The 16,510-nt window shown below is 49.6% G+C and overlaps 1 protein-coding gene across 3 annotated transcripts in view; it reads left to right on the plus strand.

Moving 5' to 3' along the window:
• Positions 1–16,510, plus strand: part of fhod3a (formin homology 2 domain containing 3a) — a 192,085-nt gene that overhangs the window by 101,387 nt on the left and 74,188 nt on the right. For 2 of the 3 annotated variants that reach the window (XM_036953662.2, XM_036953663.2), the window contains exons 11-12: positions 11,394–11,429; positions 13,271–13,456. In XM_036953662.2, the coding sequence (XP_036809557.2) occupies positions 11,394–11,429; positions 13,271–13,456 (222 nt within the window). Of the gene's footprint in view, positions 1–4,659; positions 5,407–11,393; positions 11,430–13,270; positions 13,457–16,510 lie in introns of all 3 variants that reach the window. The other variant, XM_090209439.1, reaches the window with a different exon arrangement.

Below are 16,510 nucleotides of genomic sequence, written 5' to 3' on the forward strand. Positions count from 1 at the left end.
ATGAGCCCCTGCCCAGGTATTACAGAGGGCCCTGAGAGAGTAACTATTAATGAGGCCCTGCCCAGGTGTTATATTGGGCCCTGAGAGAGTAACTATTAGTGAGGCCCTGTCCAGATATTATAGAGGGCCCTGACAGAGTAGCTCTTAGTGAGGCTCTGCCCAGGTATTATAGAGGGCCCTGAGAGAGTAACTATTAATGAGGCCCTGCCCAGGTGTTATAGAGGGCCCTGAGAGAGTGACTATTAATGAGGCCCTGCCCAGGTATTATAGAGGGCCCTGAGAGAGTAATTATTAATGAGGCCCTGCCCAGGTGTTATAGAGGGCCCTGAGAGAGTAACTATTAATGAGGCCCTGCCCAGGTATTATAGAGGGCCCTGAGAGAGTAACTATTAATGAGGCCCTGCCCAGGTGTTATAGGGTGCCCTGAGAGAGTAACTATTAATGAGGCCCTGCCCAGGTATTATAGAGGGCCCTGAGAGAGTAACTATTAATGAGGCCCTGCCCAGGTGTTATAGGGTGCCCTGAGATAGTAACTATTAATGAGGCCCTGTCCAGATATTATAGAGGGCCCTGACAGAGTAGCTCTTAGTGAGGCTCTGCCCAGTTATTATAGAGGGCCCTGAGAGAGTAACTATTAATGAGGCCCTGCCCAGGTGTTATAGAGGGCCCTGAGAGAGTGACTATTAATGAGGCCCTGCCCAGGTATTATAGAGGGCCCTGAGAGAGTAATTATTAATGAGGCCCTGCCCAGGTGTTATAGAGGGCCCTGAGAGAGTAACTATTAATGAGGCCCTGCCCAGGTATTATAGAGGGCCCTGAGAGAGTAACTATTAATGAGGCCCTGCCCAGGTGTTATAGAGGGCCCTGATAGATTAACTATTAGTGAGGCCCTGTCCAGATATTATAGAGGGCCCTGACAGAGTAGCTCTTAGTGAGGCCCTGCCCGGGTATTTTAGAGGGCCCTGACAGAGTAGCTCTTAGTGAGGCCCTGCCCAGTTGTTATAGAGGGCCCTGATAGAGTAACTATTAGTGAGGCCCTGTCCAAATATTACATCATAATGTGTGTAGGACAATACCTCAGACATTCCGCAGTCTGCAGTCCGCACACCACCCTTATAACCACAGCTATAGGGTCAGATGACCCGAGCCCCATTTCAAACCTTAACTATCAATGGTAAAGGCTAACTTCTACCTATTCCATCCTCTGCACACCTCCTAGTTACTGTTGTACTGAAGTATACACTATAACATCTATGTACTGTAGTACTGTAATACTCACTATAACATTTATGTACTGTAGTACTGTAGTACACACTATAACATCTATGTACTGTAGTACTGTAGTACACACTATAACATCTATGTACTGTAGTACTGTAGTACACACTATAACACCTCCTGGGTAATGTATTAAACTCTATAGCATGTCCTTATCCTCTTCCCCCCCTAATTGTGGTCAATTAGTCTCAGACCACCTGGTAGTCATAAACACCTCACTATCCTCCTAAATGTTCCCTTAAAGTTCTGAGAACTAACACTAGTATACAGTGGCGGCAGGTAGCCTAGTGGTTAGAGCAGGTAGTCTAGTGGTTAGAGCAGGTAGTCTAGTGGTTAGAGCAGGTAGCCTAGTGGTTAGAGCAGGTAGTCTAGTGGTTAGAGCAGGTAGTCTAGTGGTTAGAGCAGGTAGCCTAGTGGTTAGAGCAGGTAGTCTAGTGGTTAGAGCAGGTAGTCTAGTGGTTAGAGCAGGTAGTCTAGTGGTTAGAGCAGGTAGTCTAGTGGTTAGAGCAGGTAGTCTAGTGGTTAGAGCAGGTAGTCTAGTGGTTAGGGCAGATAGTCTAGTGGTTAGAGCAGATAGTCTAGTGGTTAGATCAGGTAGCCTAGTGGTTAGAGCAGGTAGTCTAGTGGTTAGAGCAGGTAGTCTAGTGGTTAGAGCAGGCAGCCTGGTGGTTAGAGGCAGGTAGTCTAGTGGTTAGAGCAGGTAGCCTAGTGGTTAGAGCAGGTAGTCTAGTGGTTAGAGCAGGTAGTCTAGTGGTTAGAGCAGGTAGTCTAGTGGTTAGAGCAGGTAGTCTAGTGGTTAGAGCAGGTAGTCTAGTGGTTAGAGCAGGTAGTCTAGTGGTTAGGGCAGATAGTCTAGTGGTTAGAGCAGATAGTCTAGTGGTTAGATCAGGTAGCCTAGTGGTTAGAGCAGGTAGCCTAGTGATTAGAGGCAGGTAGTCTAGTGGTTAGAGCAGGTAGTCTAGTGGTTAGAGGAAGGTAGTCTAGTGGTTAGAGCAGGTAGTCTAGTGGTTAGAGCAGGTAGTCTAGTGGTTAGAGCAGGTAGCCTAGTGGTTAGAGCAGGTAGTCTAGTGGTTAGAGCAGGTAGTCTAGTGGTTAGAGCAGGTAGCCTAGTGGTTAGAGCAGGTAGTCTAGTGGTTAGAGCAGGTAGTCTAGTGGTTAGAGCAGGTAGTCTAGTGGTTAGAGCAGGTAGTCTAGTGGTTAGAGCAGGTCGTCTAGTGGTTAGAGCAGGTAGTCTAGTGGTTAGGGCAGATAGTCTAGTGGTTAGAGCAGATAGTCTAGTGGTTAGATCAGGTAGCCTAGTGGTTAGAGCAGGTAGTCTAGTGGTTAGAGCAGGTAGTCTAGTGGTTAGAGCAGGTAGCCTGGTGGTTAGAGGCAGGTAGTCTAGTGGTTAGAGCAGGTAGCCTAGTGGTTAGAGCAGGTAGTCTAGTGGTTAGAGCAGGTAGCCTGGTGGTTAGAGGCAGGTAGTCTAGTGGTTAGAGCAGGTAGCCTAGTGGTTAGAGCAGGTAGTCTAGTGGTTAGAGCAGGTAGTCTAGTGGTTAGAGCAGGTAGTCTAGTGGTTAGAGCAGGTAGTCTAGTGGTTAGAGCAGGTAGTCTAGTGGTTAGAGCAGGTAGTCTAGTGGTTAGAGCAGGTAGTCTAGTGGTTAGGGCAGATAGTCTAGTGGTTAGAGCAGATAGTCTAGTGGTTAGATCAGGTAGCCTAGTGGTTAGAGCAGGTAGCCTAGTGATTAGAGGCAGGTAGTCTAGTGGTTAGAGCAGGTAGTCTAGTGGTTAGAGGAAGGTAGTCTAGTGGTTAGAGCAGGTAGTCTAGTGGTTAGAGCAGGTAGCCTAGTGGTTAGAGCAGGTAGTCTAGTGGTTAGAGCAGGTAGTCTAGTGGTTAGAGCAGGTAGCCTAGTGGTTAGAGCAGGTAGTCTAGTGGTTAGAGCAGGTAGTCTAGTGGTTAGAGCAGGTAGTCTAGTGGTTAGAGCAGGTAGTCTAGTGGTTAGAGCAGGTAGTCTAGTGGTTAGGGCAGATAGTCTAGTGGTTAGAGCAGATAGTCTAGTGGTTAGATCAGGTAGCCTAGTGGTTAGAGCAGGTAGTCTAGTGGTTAGAGCAGGTAGTCTAGTGGTTAGAGCAGGTAGCCTGGTGGTTAGAGGCAGGTAGTCTAGTGGTTAGAGCAGGTAGCCTAGTGGTTAGAGCAGGTAGTCTAGTGGTTAGAGCAGGTAGTCTAGTGGTTAGAGCAGGTAGTCTAGTGGTTAGAGCAGGTTGTCTAGTGGTTAGAGCAGGTAGTCTAGTGGTTAGAGCAGGTAGTCTAGTGGTTAGAGGCAGGTAGCCTAGTGGTTAGAGGCAGGTAGCCTAGTGGTTAGAGGCAGGTAGTCTAGTGGTTAGAGGCAGGTAGCCTAGTGGTTAGAGGCAGGTTGCCTAGTGGTTAGAGGCAGGTAGTCTAGTGGTTAGAGGCAGGTAGCCTAGTGGTTTGAGGCAGGTAGTCTAGTGGTTAGAGCAGGTAGTCTAGTGGTTAGAGCAGGTAGCCTAGTGGTTAGAGGCAGGTAGCCTAGTGGTTAGAGGCAGGTAGTCTAGTGGTTAGAGGCAGGTAGTCTAGTGGTTAGATACAGGTAGCCTAGTGGTTAGAGGCAGGTAGCCTAGTGGTTAGAGCGTTTGGCCTGTAACCGGAAGGTTGCTGGATCGAATCCCCGAGCTGACAAGGTAAAAATCTGTCGTTCTGCCCCATGAACAAGGCAGGTTGCCTAGTGGTTAGAGGCAGGTAGTCTAGTGGTTAGAGGCAGGTAGCCTAGTGGTTTGAGGCAGGTAGTCTAGTGGTTAGAGCAGGTAGTCTAGTGGTTAGAGCAGGTAGCCTAGTGGTTAGAGGCAGGTAGCCTAGTGGTTAGAGGCAGGTAGTCTAGTGGTTAGAGGCAGGTAGTCTAGTGGTTAGAGGCAGGTAGTCTAGTGGTTAGATACAGGTAGCCTAGTGGTTAGAGGCAGGTAGCCTAGTGGTTAGAGCGTTTGGCCTGTAACCGAAAGGTTGCTGGATCGAATCCCCGAGCTGACAAGGTAAAAATCTGTCGTTCTGCCCCATGAGGCCGTCATTGTAAATAAGAATTTGTTCTTAACTGATTTGCCTCGTTAAATCAACGTTCCTCACTGAACTTCCTCTGCTACGTGTTGCGTTCTTGTTTTCCTGGTCGAGAGTCTCCTGGATCGGCCATGTTTCCCTAAAGTCCCAGATAGTTCCACAACCCTAACGCATAGACTAATCCCAAGTTCTAGAAGGATGTAGGATCCTGCCTCTGCCTCTCATGTCCCCATCTAACCTTAAGGTCATCTGCCATGTTATTGTGATGTGAATGACAAATCTCTATTTTTACACATTCATCCACCCCTCTCCTCCATCCATCCTTCTGTTCCCAGAAAATCGACACAGAACCAGTCAACCAGCGTTCACAGAACCAACTGCATCACTTCCTCCAACTGCATCACTTCCTCCAGCTGCATCACTTTGAGAAAAAATAAAGAAATTAAAGAGCGAGAACAGGAGGAAGAGAAGAGGAAGAAAAGCCATCCTCCTCCTCCTCCTCCTCCTCCTCCTCCTCCTCCTCCTCCTCCTGTCTCTCTGCCGTCCCCACTAGTTACCCTGACTCCTCCTCCTGTCTCTCTGCCGTACCCACTGGTTACCCTGACTCCTCCTCCTCCTCCTCCTCCTCCTCCTCCTCCTCCTCCTCCTCCTCCTGTCTCTCTGCCGTCCCCACTGGTTACCCAGACTCCTCCTCCTCCTCCTGTCTCACTGCCGTCCCCACTGGCTACCCTGACTCCTCCTCCTCCTCCTGTCTCTCTGCCGTCCCCACTGGCAACCCTGACTCCTCCTCCTCCTGTCTCTCTGCCGTCCCCACTGGCTACCCTGACTCCTCCTCCCCCTCTGATCTCCTCCCCCATCTCCCCATTGGCCCAGCCCTCTCAGCTGACAGCTCTCCTCGCTAGGCGTAAGTCCACTGTCACCATCCCTGCTACCACTGAAGTTACCACGCGGGGTATAAACCGCCCCTCCCCTGAGCGCATGCCCTACCTCCCCCACTCTCCCTTCCATCTCTTCTCCTACGACTTCGATGAGGAACCGATACTACCCGCAACTAAACCAGAAGTGGACTCTGCTGCTGCCAGGTTAGAAGGCACAAAGGGCTACATTTCCCCAAATTCCTCAGAGATTATTCCTCACTGATTGCCAGCTGTTTGAATTCTCTTACTTCCTGTTTCTCTGCTACTTTATGGAGTCTTTCACTGCCTTCAGTCTTCTTTCTGTCACTGCGTCCAGAAGCCTCACTGCCAACAAGCTTTCACTTGGTTTTACTCATGACACTTTAAATATTACTTCCTGTCACCCTTTCTTGTTTTAAAAGCCTCCCCGTTCTCTGCTATGTTAGAAAGTCCTCACTACCAAACTGACACAGCCTGTGGGTGACTGTCTCTGGTACCGCTGCAACTCTCTCTACCACTGTTCACCTCTTCAGGTCTGCTGTTTCTGTCTCCTGTCCACCTTTACCTCTGCCTGCCCTAGAAGACATGATCTCTCCCCCTCTTCCACTGTCTCCAGTCACCTTTACCTCTGCCTGCCCTAGAAGACATGATCTCTCCCCCTCTTCCACTGTCTCCTGTCACCTTTACCTCTGCCTGCCCTAGAAGACATGATCTCTCCCCCTCTTCCACTGTCTCCAGTCACCTTTACCTCTGCCTGCCCTAGAAGACATGATCTCTCCCCCTCTTCCACTGTCTCCTGTCACCTTTACCTCTGCCTGCCCTAGAAGACATGATCTCTCCCCCTCTTCCACTGTCTCCTGTCACCTTTACCTCTGCCTGCCCTAGAAGACATGATCTCTCCCCCTCTTCCACTGTCTCCTGTCACCTTTACCTCTGCCTGCCCTAGAAGACATGATCTCTCCCCCTCTTCCACTGTCTCCTGTCACCTTTACCTCTGCCTGCCCTAGAAGACATGATCTCTCCCCCTCTTCCACTGTCTCCTGTCACCTTTACCTCTGCCTGCCCTAGAAGACATGATCTTTCCCCCTCTTCCACTGTCTCCTGTCACCTTTACCTCTGCCTGCCCTAGAAGACATGATCTCTCCCCCTCTTCCACTGTCTCCTGTCACCTTTACCTCTGCCTGCCCTAGAAGACATGATCTCTCCCCCTCTTCCACTGTCTCCTGTCACCTTTACCTCTGCCTGCCCTAGAAGACATGATCTCTCCCCCTCTTCCACTGTCTCCTGTCACCTTTACCTCTGCCTGCCCTAGAAGACATGATCTCTCCCCCTCTTCCACTGTCTCCTGTCACCTTTACCTCTGCCTGCCCTAGAAGACATGATCTCTCCCCCTCTTCCACTGTCTCCTGTCACCTTTACCTCTGCCTGCCCTAGAAGACATGATCTCTACCCCTCTTCCACTGTCTCCTGTCACCTTTACCTCTGCCTGCCCTAGAAGACATGATCTCTCCCCCTCTTCCACTGTCTCCTGTCACCTTTACCTCTGCCTGCCCTAGAAGACATGATCTCTCCCCCTCTTCCACTGTCTCCTGTTACCTTTACCTCTGCCTGCCCTAGAAGACATGATCTCTCCCCCTCTTCCACTGTCTCTTGTTACCTTTACCTCTGCCTGCCCTAGAAGACATGATCTCTCCCCCTCTTCCACGGTCTCCTGTCACCTTTACCTCTGCCTGCCCTAGAAGACATGATCTCTCCCCCTCTTCCACTGTCTCCTGTCACCTTTACCTCTGCCTGCCCTAGAAGACATGATCTCTCCCCCTCTTCCACTGTCTCCTGTCACCTTTACCTCTGCCTGCCCTAGAAGACATGATCTCTCCCCCTCTTCCACTGTCTCCTGTCACCTTTACCTCTGCCTGCCCTAGAAGACATGATCTTTCCCCCTCTTCCACTGTCTCCTGTCACCTTTACCTCTGCCTGCCCTAGAAGACATGATCTCTCCCCCTCTTCCACTGTCTCCTGTCACCTTTACCTCTGCCTGCCCTAGAAGACATGATCTCTCCCCCTCTTCCACTGTCTCCTGTCACCTTTACCTCTGCCTGCCCTAGAAGACATGATCTCTCCCCCTCTTCCACTGTCTCCTGTCACCTTTACCTCTGCCTGCCCTAGAAGACATGATCTCTCCCCCTCTTCCACTGTCTCCTGTCACCTTTACCTCTGCCTGCCCTAGAAGACATGATCTCTCCCCCTCTTCCACTGTCTCTTGTTACCTTTACCTCTGCCTGCCCTAGAAGACATGATCTCTCCCCCTCTTCCACTGTCTCCTGTCACCTTTACCTCTGCCTGCCCTAGAAGACATGATCTCTCCCCCTCTTCCACTGTCTCCTGTCACCTTTACCTCTGCCTGCCCTAGAAGACATGATCTCTCCCCCTCTTCCACTGTCTCCTGTCACCTTTACCTCTGCCTGCCCTAGAAGACATGATCTCTCCCCCTCTTCCACTGTCTCCTGTTACCTTTACCTCTGCCTGCCCTAGAAGACATGATCTCTCCCCCTCTTCCACTGTCTCCTGTCACCTTTACCTCTGCCTGCCCTAGAAGACATGATCTCTACCCCTCTTCCACTGTCTCCTGTCACCTTTACCTCTGCCTGCCCTAGAAGACATGATCTCTCCCCCTCTTCCACTGTCTCCTGTTACTATTACCTCTGCCTGCCCTAGAAGACATGATCTCTCCCCCTCTTCCACTGTCTCCTGTCACCTTTACCTCTGCCTGCCCTAGAAGACATGATCTCTCCCCCTCTTCCACTGTCTCCTGTCACCTTTACCTCTGCCTGCCCTAGAAGACATGATCTTTCCCCCTCTTCCACTGTCTCCTGTCACCTTTACCTCTGCCTGCCCTAGAAGACATGATCTCTCCCCCTCTTCCACTGTCTCCTGTCACCTTTACCTCTGCCTGCCCTATAAGACATGATCTCTCCCCCTCTTCCACTGTCTCCTGTCACCTTTACCTCTGCCTGCCCTAGAAGACATGATCTCTCCCCCTCTTCCACTGTCTCCAGTCACCTTTACCTCTGCCTGCCCTAGAAGACATGATCTCTCCCCCTCTTCCACTGTCTCCTGTCACCTTTACCTCTGCCTGCCCTAGAAGACATGATCTCTCCCCCTCTTCCACTGTCTCCTGTCACCTTTACCTCTGCCTGCCCTAGAAGACATGATCTCTCGCCCTCTTCCACTGTCTCCTGTCACCTTTACCTCTGCCTGCCCTAGAAGACATGATCTCTCCCCCTCTTCCACTGTCTCCTGTTACCTTTACCTCTGCCTGCCCTAGAAGACATGATCTCTCCCCCTCTTCCACTGTCTCCTGTCACCTTTACCTCTGCCTGCCCTAGAAGACATGATCTCTGTCTCCACTTCCTCTAGTAGACCAGCAGTACTGCTGCTGGATTTAACCACCATGTTCCTTTATGTACTTTATCATTTCCTTCAGGTAGCAGGTGTAACAGGTGTAACAGGTGTAACAGGTGTAACAGGTGTAACAGGTATAACAGGTGTAACAGGTGTAACAGGTGTACCAGGTGTAACAGGTGTAACAGGTATAACAAGTGTAACAGGTATAACAGGTGTAACAGGTGTAACAGGTGTAACAGGTGTAACAGGTGTAACAGGTGTAACAGGTGTAACAGGTGTACCAGGTGTACCAGGTATAACAGGTGTAACAGGTGTAACAGGTATAACAAGTGTAACATGTGTAACAGGTGTAACAGGTATAACATGTGTAACAGGTGTAACAGGTGTAACAGTAGTTACAGGTGTAACAGGTATAACAGGTGTAACAGGTGTAACAGGTGTAACAGTAGTAACAGGTGTAACATGTGTAACAGGTATAACAGGTGTAACAGGTATTAACAGGTGTAACAGGTGTAACAGGTATAACATGTGTAACAGGTGTAACAGGTGTAACAGTAGTTACAGGTGTAACAGGTATAACAGGTGTAACAGGTGTAACAGGTGTAACAGTAGTTACAGGTGTAACATGTATAACAGGTATAACAGGTGTAACAGGTGTAACAGGTATAACAGTAGTAACAGGTGTAACAGGTATAACAGGTATAACAGGTTTAACAGGTATAACAGTAGTAACAGGTGTAACATGTGTAACAGTAGTAACAGGTGTAACAGGTGTAACAGGTTTAACAGGTATAACAGTAGTAACAGGTGTAACATGTGTAACAGTAGTAACAGGTATAACAGGTGTAACATTTATTAACAGGTGTAACAGGTATAACAGGTGTAACAGGTGTAACAGGTGTAACAGGTTTAACAGGTATAACAGTAGTAACAGGTGTAACATGTGTAACAGTAGTAACAGGTATAACAGGTGTAACATGTGTAACAGGTATTAACAGGTGTAACAGTAGTTACAGGTGTAACAGGTATAACAGTAGTAACAGGTATAACAGGTGTAACAGGTATAACAGGTGTAACAGTAGTAACATGTGTAACAGTAGTAACAGGTATAACAGTAGTAACAGGTATAACAGGTGTAACAGTAGTAACAGGTATAACAGGTGTAACAGGTGTAACAGTAGTAACAGGTATAACAGTAGTAACAGGTATAACAGGTGTAACAGGTGTAACAGGTATAACAGGTGTAACAGTAGTAACAGGTGTAACAGTAGTAACAGGTATAACAGTAGTAACAGGTATAACAGGTGTAACAGTAGTAACAGGTATAACAGGTGTAACAGTAGTAACAGGTATAACAGGTGTAACAGGTATAACAGGTGTAACAAGTATAACAGGTGTAACAGTAGAAACAGGTGTAACAGTAGTAACAGGTATAACAGGTGTAACAGGTATAACAGGTGTAACAGTAGTAACAGGTGTAACAGTAGTAACAGGTATAACAGTAGTAACAGGTATAACAGGTGTAACAGTAGTAACAGGTATAACAGGTGTAACAGTAGTAACAGGTATTACAGGTGTAACAGTAGTAACAGGTGTAACAGGTGTAACAGTAGTAACAGGTATAACAGGTGTAACAGTAGTAACAGGTATAACAGGTGTAACAGGTATAACAGGTGTAACAAGTATAACAGGTGTAACAGTAGAAACAGGTGTAACAGGTGTAACAGTAGTAACAGGTATAACAGGTGTAACAGTAGTAACAGGTATAACAGGTGTAACAGTAGTAACAGGTATAACAGGTGTAACAGGTGTAACAAGTATAACAGGTGTAACAGTAGAAACAGGTGTAACAGTAGTAACAGGTATAACAGGTGTAACAGGTATAACAGGTGTAACAGTAGTAACAGGTATAACAGGTGTAACAGTAGTAACAGGTGTAACAGGTGTAACAGTAGTAACAGGTATAACAGGTGTAACAGTAGTAACAGGTATAACAGGTGTAACAGTAGTAACAGGTATAACAGGTGTAACAGTAGTAACAGGTATAACAGGTGTAACAGGTGTAACAAGTATAACAGGTGTAACAGTAGAAACAGGTGTAACAGTAGTAACAGGTATAACAGGTGTAACAGGTATAACAGGTGTAACAGTAGTAACAGGTATAACAGGTGTAACATTAGTAACAGGTGTAACAGGTGTAACAGTAGTAACAGGTATAACAGGTGTAACAGTAGTAACAGGTATAACAGGTATAACAGGTGTAACAAGTATAACAGGTGTAACAGGTGTAACAGGTCTTGCTTTTCATCTTTTTTCGTCTCTGCACTACGTATAGTTTGTGATGCTTTTACGTAGCTAAGGGGTCATGCTCCGTTCTTCACACCTACTGCCATTAGCTAACATGTTTCGCTAGAAGTGTTAGCTTCATGCCTCTTGCCTACTATAACCTATCAGAGGGTAATTCTGCTAACTAGGAGGGATGTTATTAGCCACAATAGACAAGCGCTTGTGTTTAGCTTGTGTTTAGTTTCAAACGTATAGGCTACTAATGGTATCAAACATGCTATTACTGCTAAGCACATGTCTCACCTATAGTAGGCTACTGCTAACTAGTTGCTAAGGTTTCTAATCGATCACCTATTACGTCTATCTAACAGGGTGCTAGCTAGCAGGGGCTCATGTTAGTTTTCTCAACCTCTTCTATTAGGGAACAGGGGTGTTGTGTTATGATTGGTTCTCCCTCAGTATCTCTCTCTCTCTCTCCACAGAACCGGAGTTCAAAGTCCTGTCACACCAGCAAATAAGTGAGCGAGCACAGTTCACACACACACACACACACACACACACACACACACACACACACACACACACAAAAAGACAGACACACACACACAGACACAGACACACATAGTTGAGTGTTATGTTTTAACTTTACCTGAGCCCTATTAAAAACCTGTCTCTCCCTGTCTCTCCCCGTCTCTCTTCCTGTCTCTCCCCGTCTCTCCCTGTCTCTCTCCGTGTCTCTCCCTGTCTCTCCCCGTCTCTCTTCCTGTCTCTCCCCGTCTCTCTCCGTGTCTCTCCCTGTCTCTCTCCGTGTCTCTCCCTGTCTCTCTCCCCGTCTCTCCCTGTCTCTCCCCGTCTCTCTTCCTGTCTCTCCCTGTCTCTCTCCGTGTCTCTCCCTGTCTCTCTCCCCGTCTCTCCCTGTCTCTCTCCCCGTCTCTCCCTGTCTCTCCCCGTCTCTCTTCCTGACTCTCCCTGTCTCTCTCCGTGTCTCTCCCCGTCTCTCCCCGTCTCTCCCCGTCTCCCCCTGTCTCTCCCTGTCTCTTCCTGTCTCTCCCTGTCTCTCTCCCTGTCTCTCCCTGTCTCTCTTCATGTCTCTCTTCCTGTCTCTCCCTGTCTCTCTCCCCATCTCTCCCCGTCTCTCCCTGTCTCTCCCTGTCTCTCTCTGTGTCACTCCCCGTCTCTCCCTGTCTCTCTTCCTGTCTCTCTTCCTGTCTCTCCCTGTCTCTCTCCCTGTCTCTCCCTGTCTCTCCCTGTCTCTCCCCGTCTCTCCCTGTCTCTCTTCCTGTCTCTCCCTGTCTCTCCCCGTCTCTCCCCGTCTCTCCGTGTCTCTCTCCCTGTCTCTACCCGTCTCTCTCCCCATCTCTCCCCATCTCTCCCTGTCTCTCTCCCTGTCTCTCCCCGTCTCTCCCCATATCTCCCCGTCTCTCCGTGTCTCTCTCCCTGTCTCTCCCCTTCTCTCTTCCTGTCTCTCCGTGTCTCTCCCCGTCTCTCCCGTCTCTCCCCGTCTCTCTTCCTGTCTCTCCGTGTCTCTCCGTGTCTCTCCCTGTCTCTCTCCCCGTCTCTCCCTGTCTCTCTCCCCGTCTCTCTCTGTCTCTCCCCGTCTCTCTTCCTGTCTCTCCCTGTCTCTCTCCGTCTCTCTCCCCGTCTCTCCCTGTCTCTCTCCCCGTCTCTCCCTATCTCTCCCCGTCTCTCTTCCTGTCTCTCCCTGTCTCTCTCCGTGTCTCTCCCCGTCTCTCCCCGTCTCCCCCTGTATCTCCCCGTCTCTCCCCGTCTCCCCCTGTCTCTCCCTGTCTCTCTCCCTGTCTCTCCCTGTCTCTCCCCGTCTCTCCCCGTCTCTCCCCGTCTCTCTTCCTGTCTCTCCCCGTCTCTCCCCGTCTCTCTCTGTCTCTCCCTGTCTCTCTTCCTGTCTCTCTTCCTGTCTCTCCCTGTCTCTCTCCGTGTCTCTCCCTTTCTCTTCCTGTCTTTCCGTGTCTCTCCCTGTCACTTCCTGTCTCTCCCTTTCTCTTCCTGTCTCTCCGTGTCTCTTCCTATCTCTCCCTTTCTCTTCCTGTCTCTCCCTTTCTCTTCCTGTCTCTCCTTGTCTCTCCGTGTCTCTCCCTGTCTCTCCTTGTCTCTCCGTGTCTCTCTCCCTGTCTCTTCCTTTCTCCCCCTGTATCTCCGTCTCTCCCTGTCTCTTCCTTTCTCTTTCTCTCTCTTTCTCTCTCTCTTTCGCTCTCTCTCTTATTCTCTCTATTTTTCTCTTTCTCCCCCCCTATCTCTCTCTTTCTCTCTCTCTCTCTCTTATTCTCTCTATTTTCTCTTTCTCCCCCCCCTCTCTCTCTCTCTCTCTCTATCCCTCCATGTCTCTCTTTTCCAACCTCAGGTCTTCTCTGGGTGGTCTCCTCTCCTCCTCCTACAGACAGCATCAGGAGTCCCTGTCGGCAGAGAGAGAGAGACGTCGTGCAGAGAGAGAGGAAAGACTACAGAGGATAGAGAGAGAGGAGAGGAACAAACACAGTCGAGACTATGTGGACAAAATGGAAGAGGCCAGGATGGCACGGGATGAGAGGTGAGTTACATCAACTACATAAACTCATCCACACAGAGAGGGAGGGAGGGAGGGAGGGAGGGAGAGTCAGAGAGAGGGAGGGAGGGAGGGAGGGAGGGAGGGAGGGAGGGGAAGAGAGAGACAGAGAGAGAGGGAGGGAGGGAGGGAGGGAGGGAGGGAGGGAGGGAGGGAGGGAGGGAGGGAGGGAGGGAAGAGAGAGGGAGGGAGGGAGGGAGGGAGGGAGGGAGGGAGATGGGGTAGAGAGAGACAGAGAGAGAGAGGGAGGGGAAGAGAGAGAGAGAGACAGAGGGAGAGAGAGCGAGAGAGAGACAGAGGGAGGGAGGGAGGGGAAGAGAGAGACAGAGAGAGAGGGATGGGGAAGAGAGAGAGAGACAGAGAGAGACAGATAGAGAGAGGGATGGGGAAGAGAGAGACAGAGGGGGAGAGAGAGAGAGACAGAGAGAGAGGGGGATGGGGAAGATAGAGAGGGAGAGACAGAGAGAGAGAGAGAGAGAGGTGGGGAAGAGAGAGAGAGAGAGACAGAGAGAGAGAGAGAGAGAGAGAGAGAGGGAAAGACAGAGAGAGAGATGGGGGGGCATCCTACCCTCACACACTCTGCCAATAACACAAGTATTGACTTGAGGGAATATGTATGTCTCCAGTTAGGAAACAGTTCCTGCTTTATAATTGTTTTCAGGTTAAAAATGTGCTCTTGACTGCCAAAGGCACAGAGTAACAAAACTACTTTCCTCACTTTGTCTGTGTTAAGAAGCAGCATTTGAACTGCTGTTGTGGGTTATTTAGGGAACTGATTATGTTGAACTGAACACTGGGAAAAGTCTACAGGATTCATTATTTTACTTCTGCACTCTAACTAAAACACACACACACACACACACACACACACACACACACTGGCACAGGAACACACACACACACACACACACACACACTGGCACAGGAACACACACACACACACACACACACACACACACACATACACACACACACACTGGCACAGGAACACACACACACACACACACACACACACACACACACACACACACACACACACACACACACTGGCACAGGGACACACACACACACTGGCACAGGAACACACACACACGTTACACTGGTACAGGAACACACACACATTACACTGGCACAGGAACACACACACTCATTACACTGGCACAGGAACACACACATGTGTGTTAGAATCCCATTTCCTCCTGCTGTCTCTGTGAAGGTCTGAGCTTAATGGATACAGAATATAAAGCACCTCACATTCAGGAGAGGGGGAAGAGAAGGGGGAGTTGGGTGAGGAAGGGGAAAGGGGGGGGGTGAGAGGTGGGATAGCGAGAGAGGTGGGATTGAGAGAGGTGGGATAGAGAGAGAGGTGGGATAGAGAGAGGAGGGATAGAGAGAGAGGTGGGATAGAGAGAGATGGGATAGAGAGAGAGGTGGGATGAGAGAGGTGGGATAGAGAGAGAGGTTTGATAGAGAGAGGTGGGATAGAGAGAGAGGTGGGATAGAAAGAGGTGGGATAGAGAGAGGTGGGATAGAGAGAGAGGTGGGATAGAGAGAGGTGGGATAGAGAGGGGTGGGATAGAGAGAGGTGGGATAGAGAGAGGTGGGATAGAGAGAGGTGGGATAGAGATGTGGGATAGAGAGAGGTAGGATAGAGAGAGGTGGGATAGAGAGAGAGGTGGGATAGAGAGAGGTGGGATAGAGAGAGAGGTGGGATAGAGAGATGTGGGATAGAGAGAGGTGGGATAGAGAGAGAGGTGGGATAGAGAGAGGTGGGATAGAGAGAGAGGTGGGATAGAGAGAGGTGGGATAGAGAGAGAGGTGGGGTAGAGAGGGGTGGGATAGAGAGGGGTGGGATAGAGAGGGGTGGGATAGAGAGGGCTGGGATAGAGAGAGGTGGCATAGTGAGATGTGGGATAGAGAGAGGTGGGATAGAGAGGAGTGGGATAGAGAGGGGTGGGATAGAGAGGGGTGGGATAGAGAGAGGTGGGATAGAGAGAGAGAGGTGGGATAGAGAGGGGTGGGATAGAGAGAGGTGGGATAGTGAGATGTGGGATAGAGAGGGGTGGGATAGAGAGGGGTGGGATAGAGAGGGGTGGGATAGAGAGGCGTGGGATAGAGAGGGGTGGGATAGAGATGGGTAGGATAGAGAGGGGTGGGATAGAGAGGGGTGGGATAGAGAGAGGTTTACCATTCACTCTTGGTCTGGAGTCAGACAGGTTCACTGTTTAGAGTAGAGAGTAGAAGAGAGCAAGAGGAGGAGAAGAAAGAGGAGGAGAAGAAGAGGGATGAAGGCACATCTTGAACAGGTTTAATGTGATTCAGCTCTGATGTTCAGCCATCCTGCAGCCTATCCAACTGAGACTCTCTCTCTCTCTCTCTCTCTCTCTCTTCTCTCTCTTTTGTTACATACTTTCACTTGGACTGCCACTGAGAACATAGGGCGGGAGAGGGAGAGAGTAGAGGGAGATGGTGCTTTTTTTCTGGTGCAGGAAGCAAGTGATGAGTTTAGAGAATGTGTTTTGTGGATAGGTAATGAGGCATGATAGAGAGAGTAAAGAGAGGAGAGAATGACAAGAAAGAGTGGAGAGGAGGAGAGAGATGGTTTGATCCTGTGAGCTGAGGTGGGAAGGTAACACTGGAGAGAGGGAGGGAGGGAGGGAGGGAGGGAGGGAGGGAGGGAGGGAGGGAGAGAGAGAATATGGTTACAAGGAAGTTCCTTCTGGAGTTGTGAGAGCTGAACAGAGACAGGAGACACAACCAGGACCGTACTAGGAGAGTTGATGTCCTTTTGGACAGGAGACACAACCAGGACCATACTAGGAGAGTTGATGTCCTTCAGACAGGAGACACGACCAGGACCATACTAGGAGAGTTGACGTCCTTCAGACAGGAGACACGACCAGGACCGTACTAGGAGAGTTGACGTCCTTCAGACAGGAGACACGACCAGGACCGTACTAGGAGAGTTGACGTCCTTCAGACAGGAGACACAACCAGGACCGTAATAGGAGAGTTGATGTCCTTCAGACGGGACACAAC

The sequence above is a fragment of the Oncorhynchus mykiss genome, chromosome 18, assembly GCF_057628025.1.
Source record: "Oncorhynchus mykiss isolate SJ-2025 chromosome 18, ASM5762802v1, whole genome shotgun sequence".
Taxonomy (NCBI): domain Eukaryota; kingdom Metazoa; phylum Chordata; class Actinopteri; order Salmoniformes; family Salmonidae; genus Oncorhynchus; species Oncorhynchus mykiss.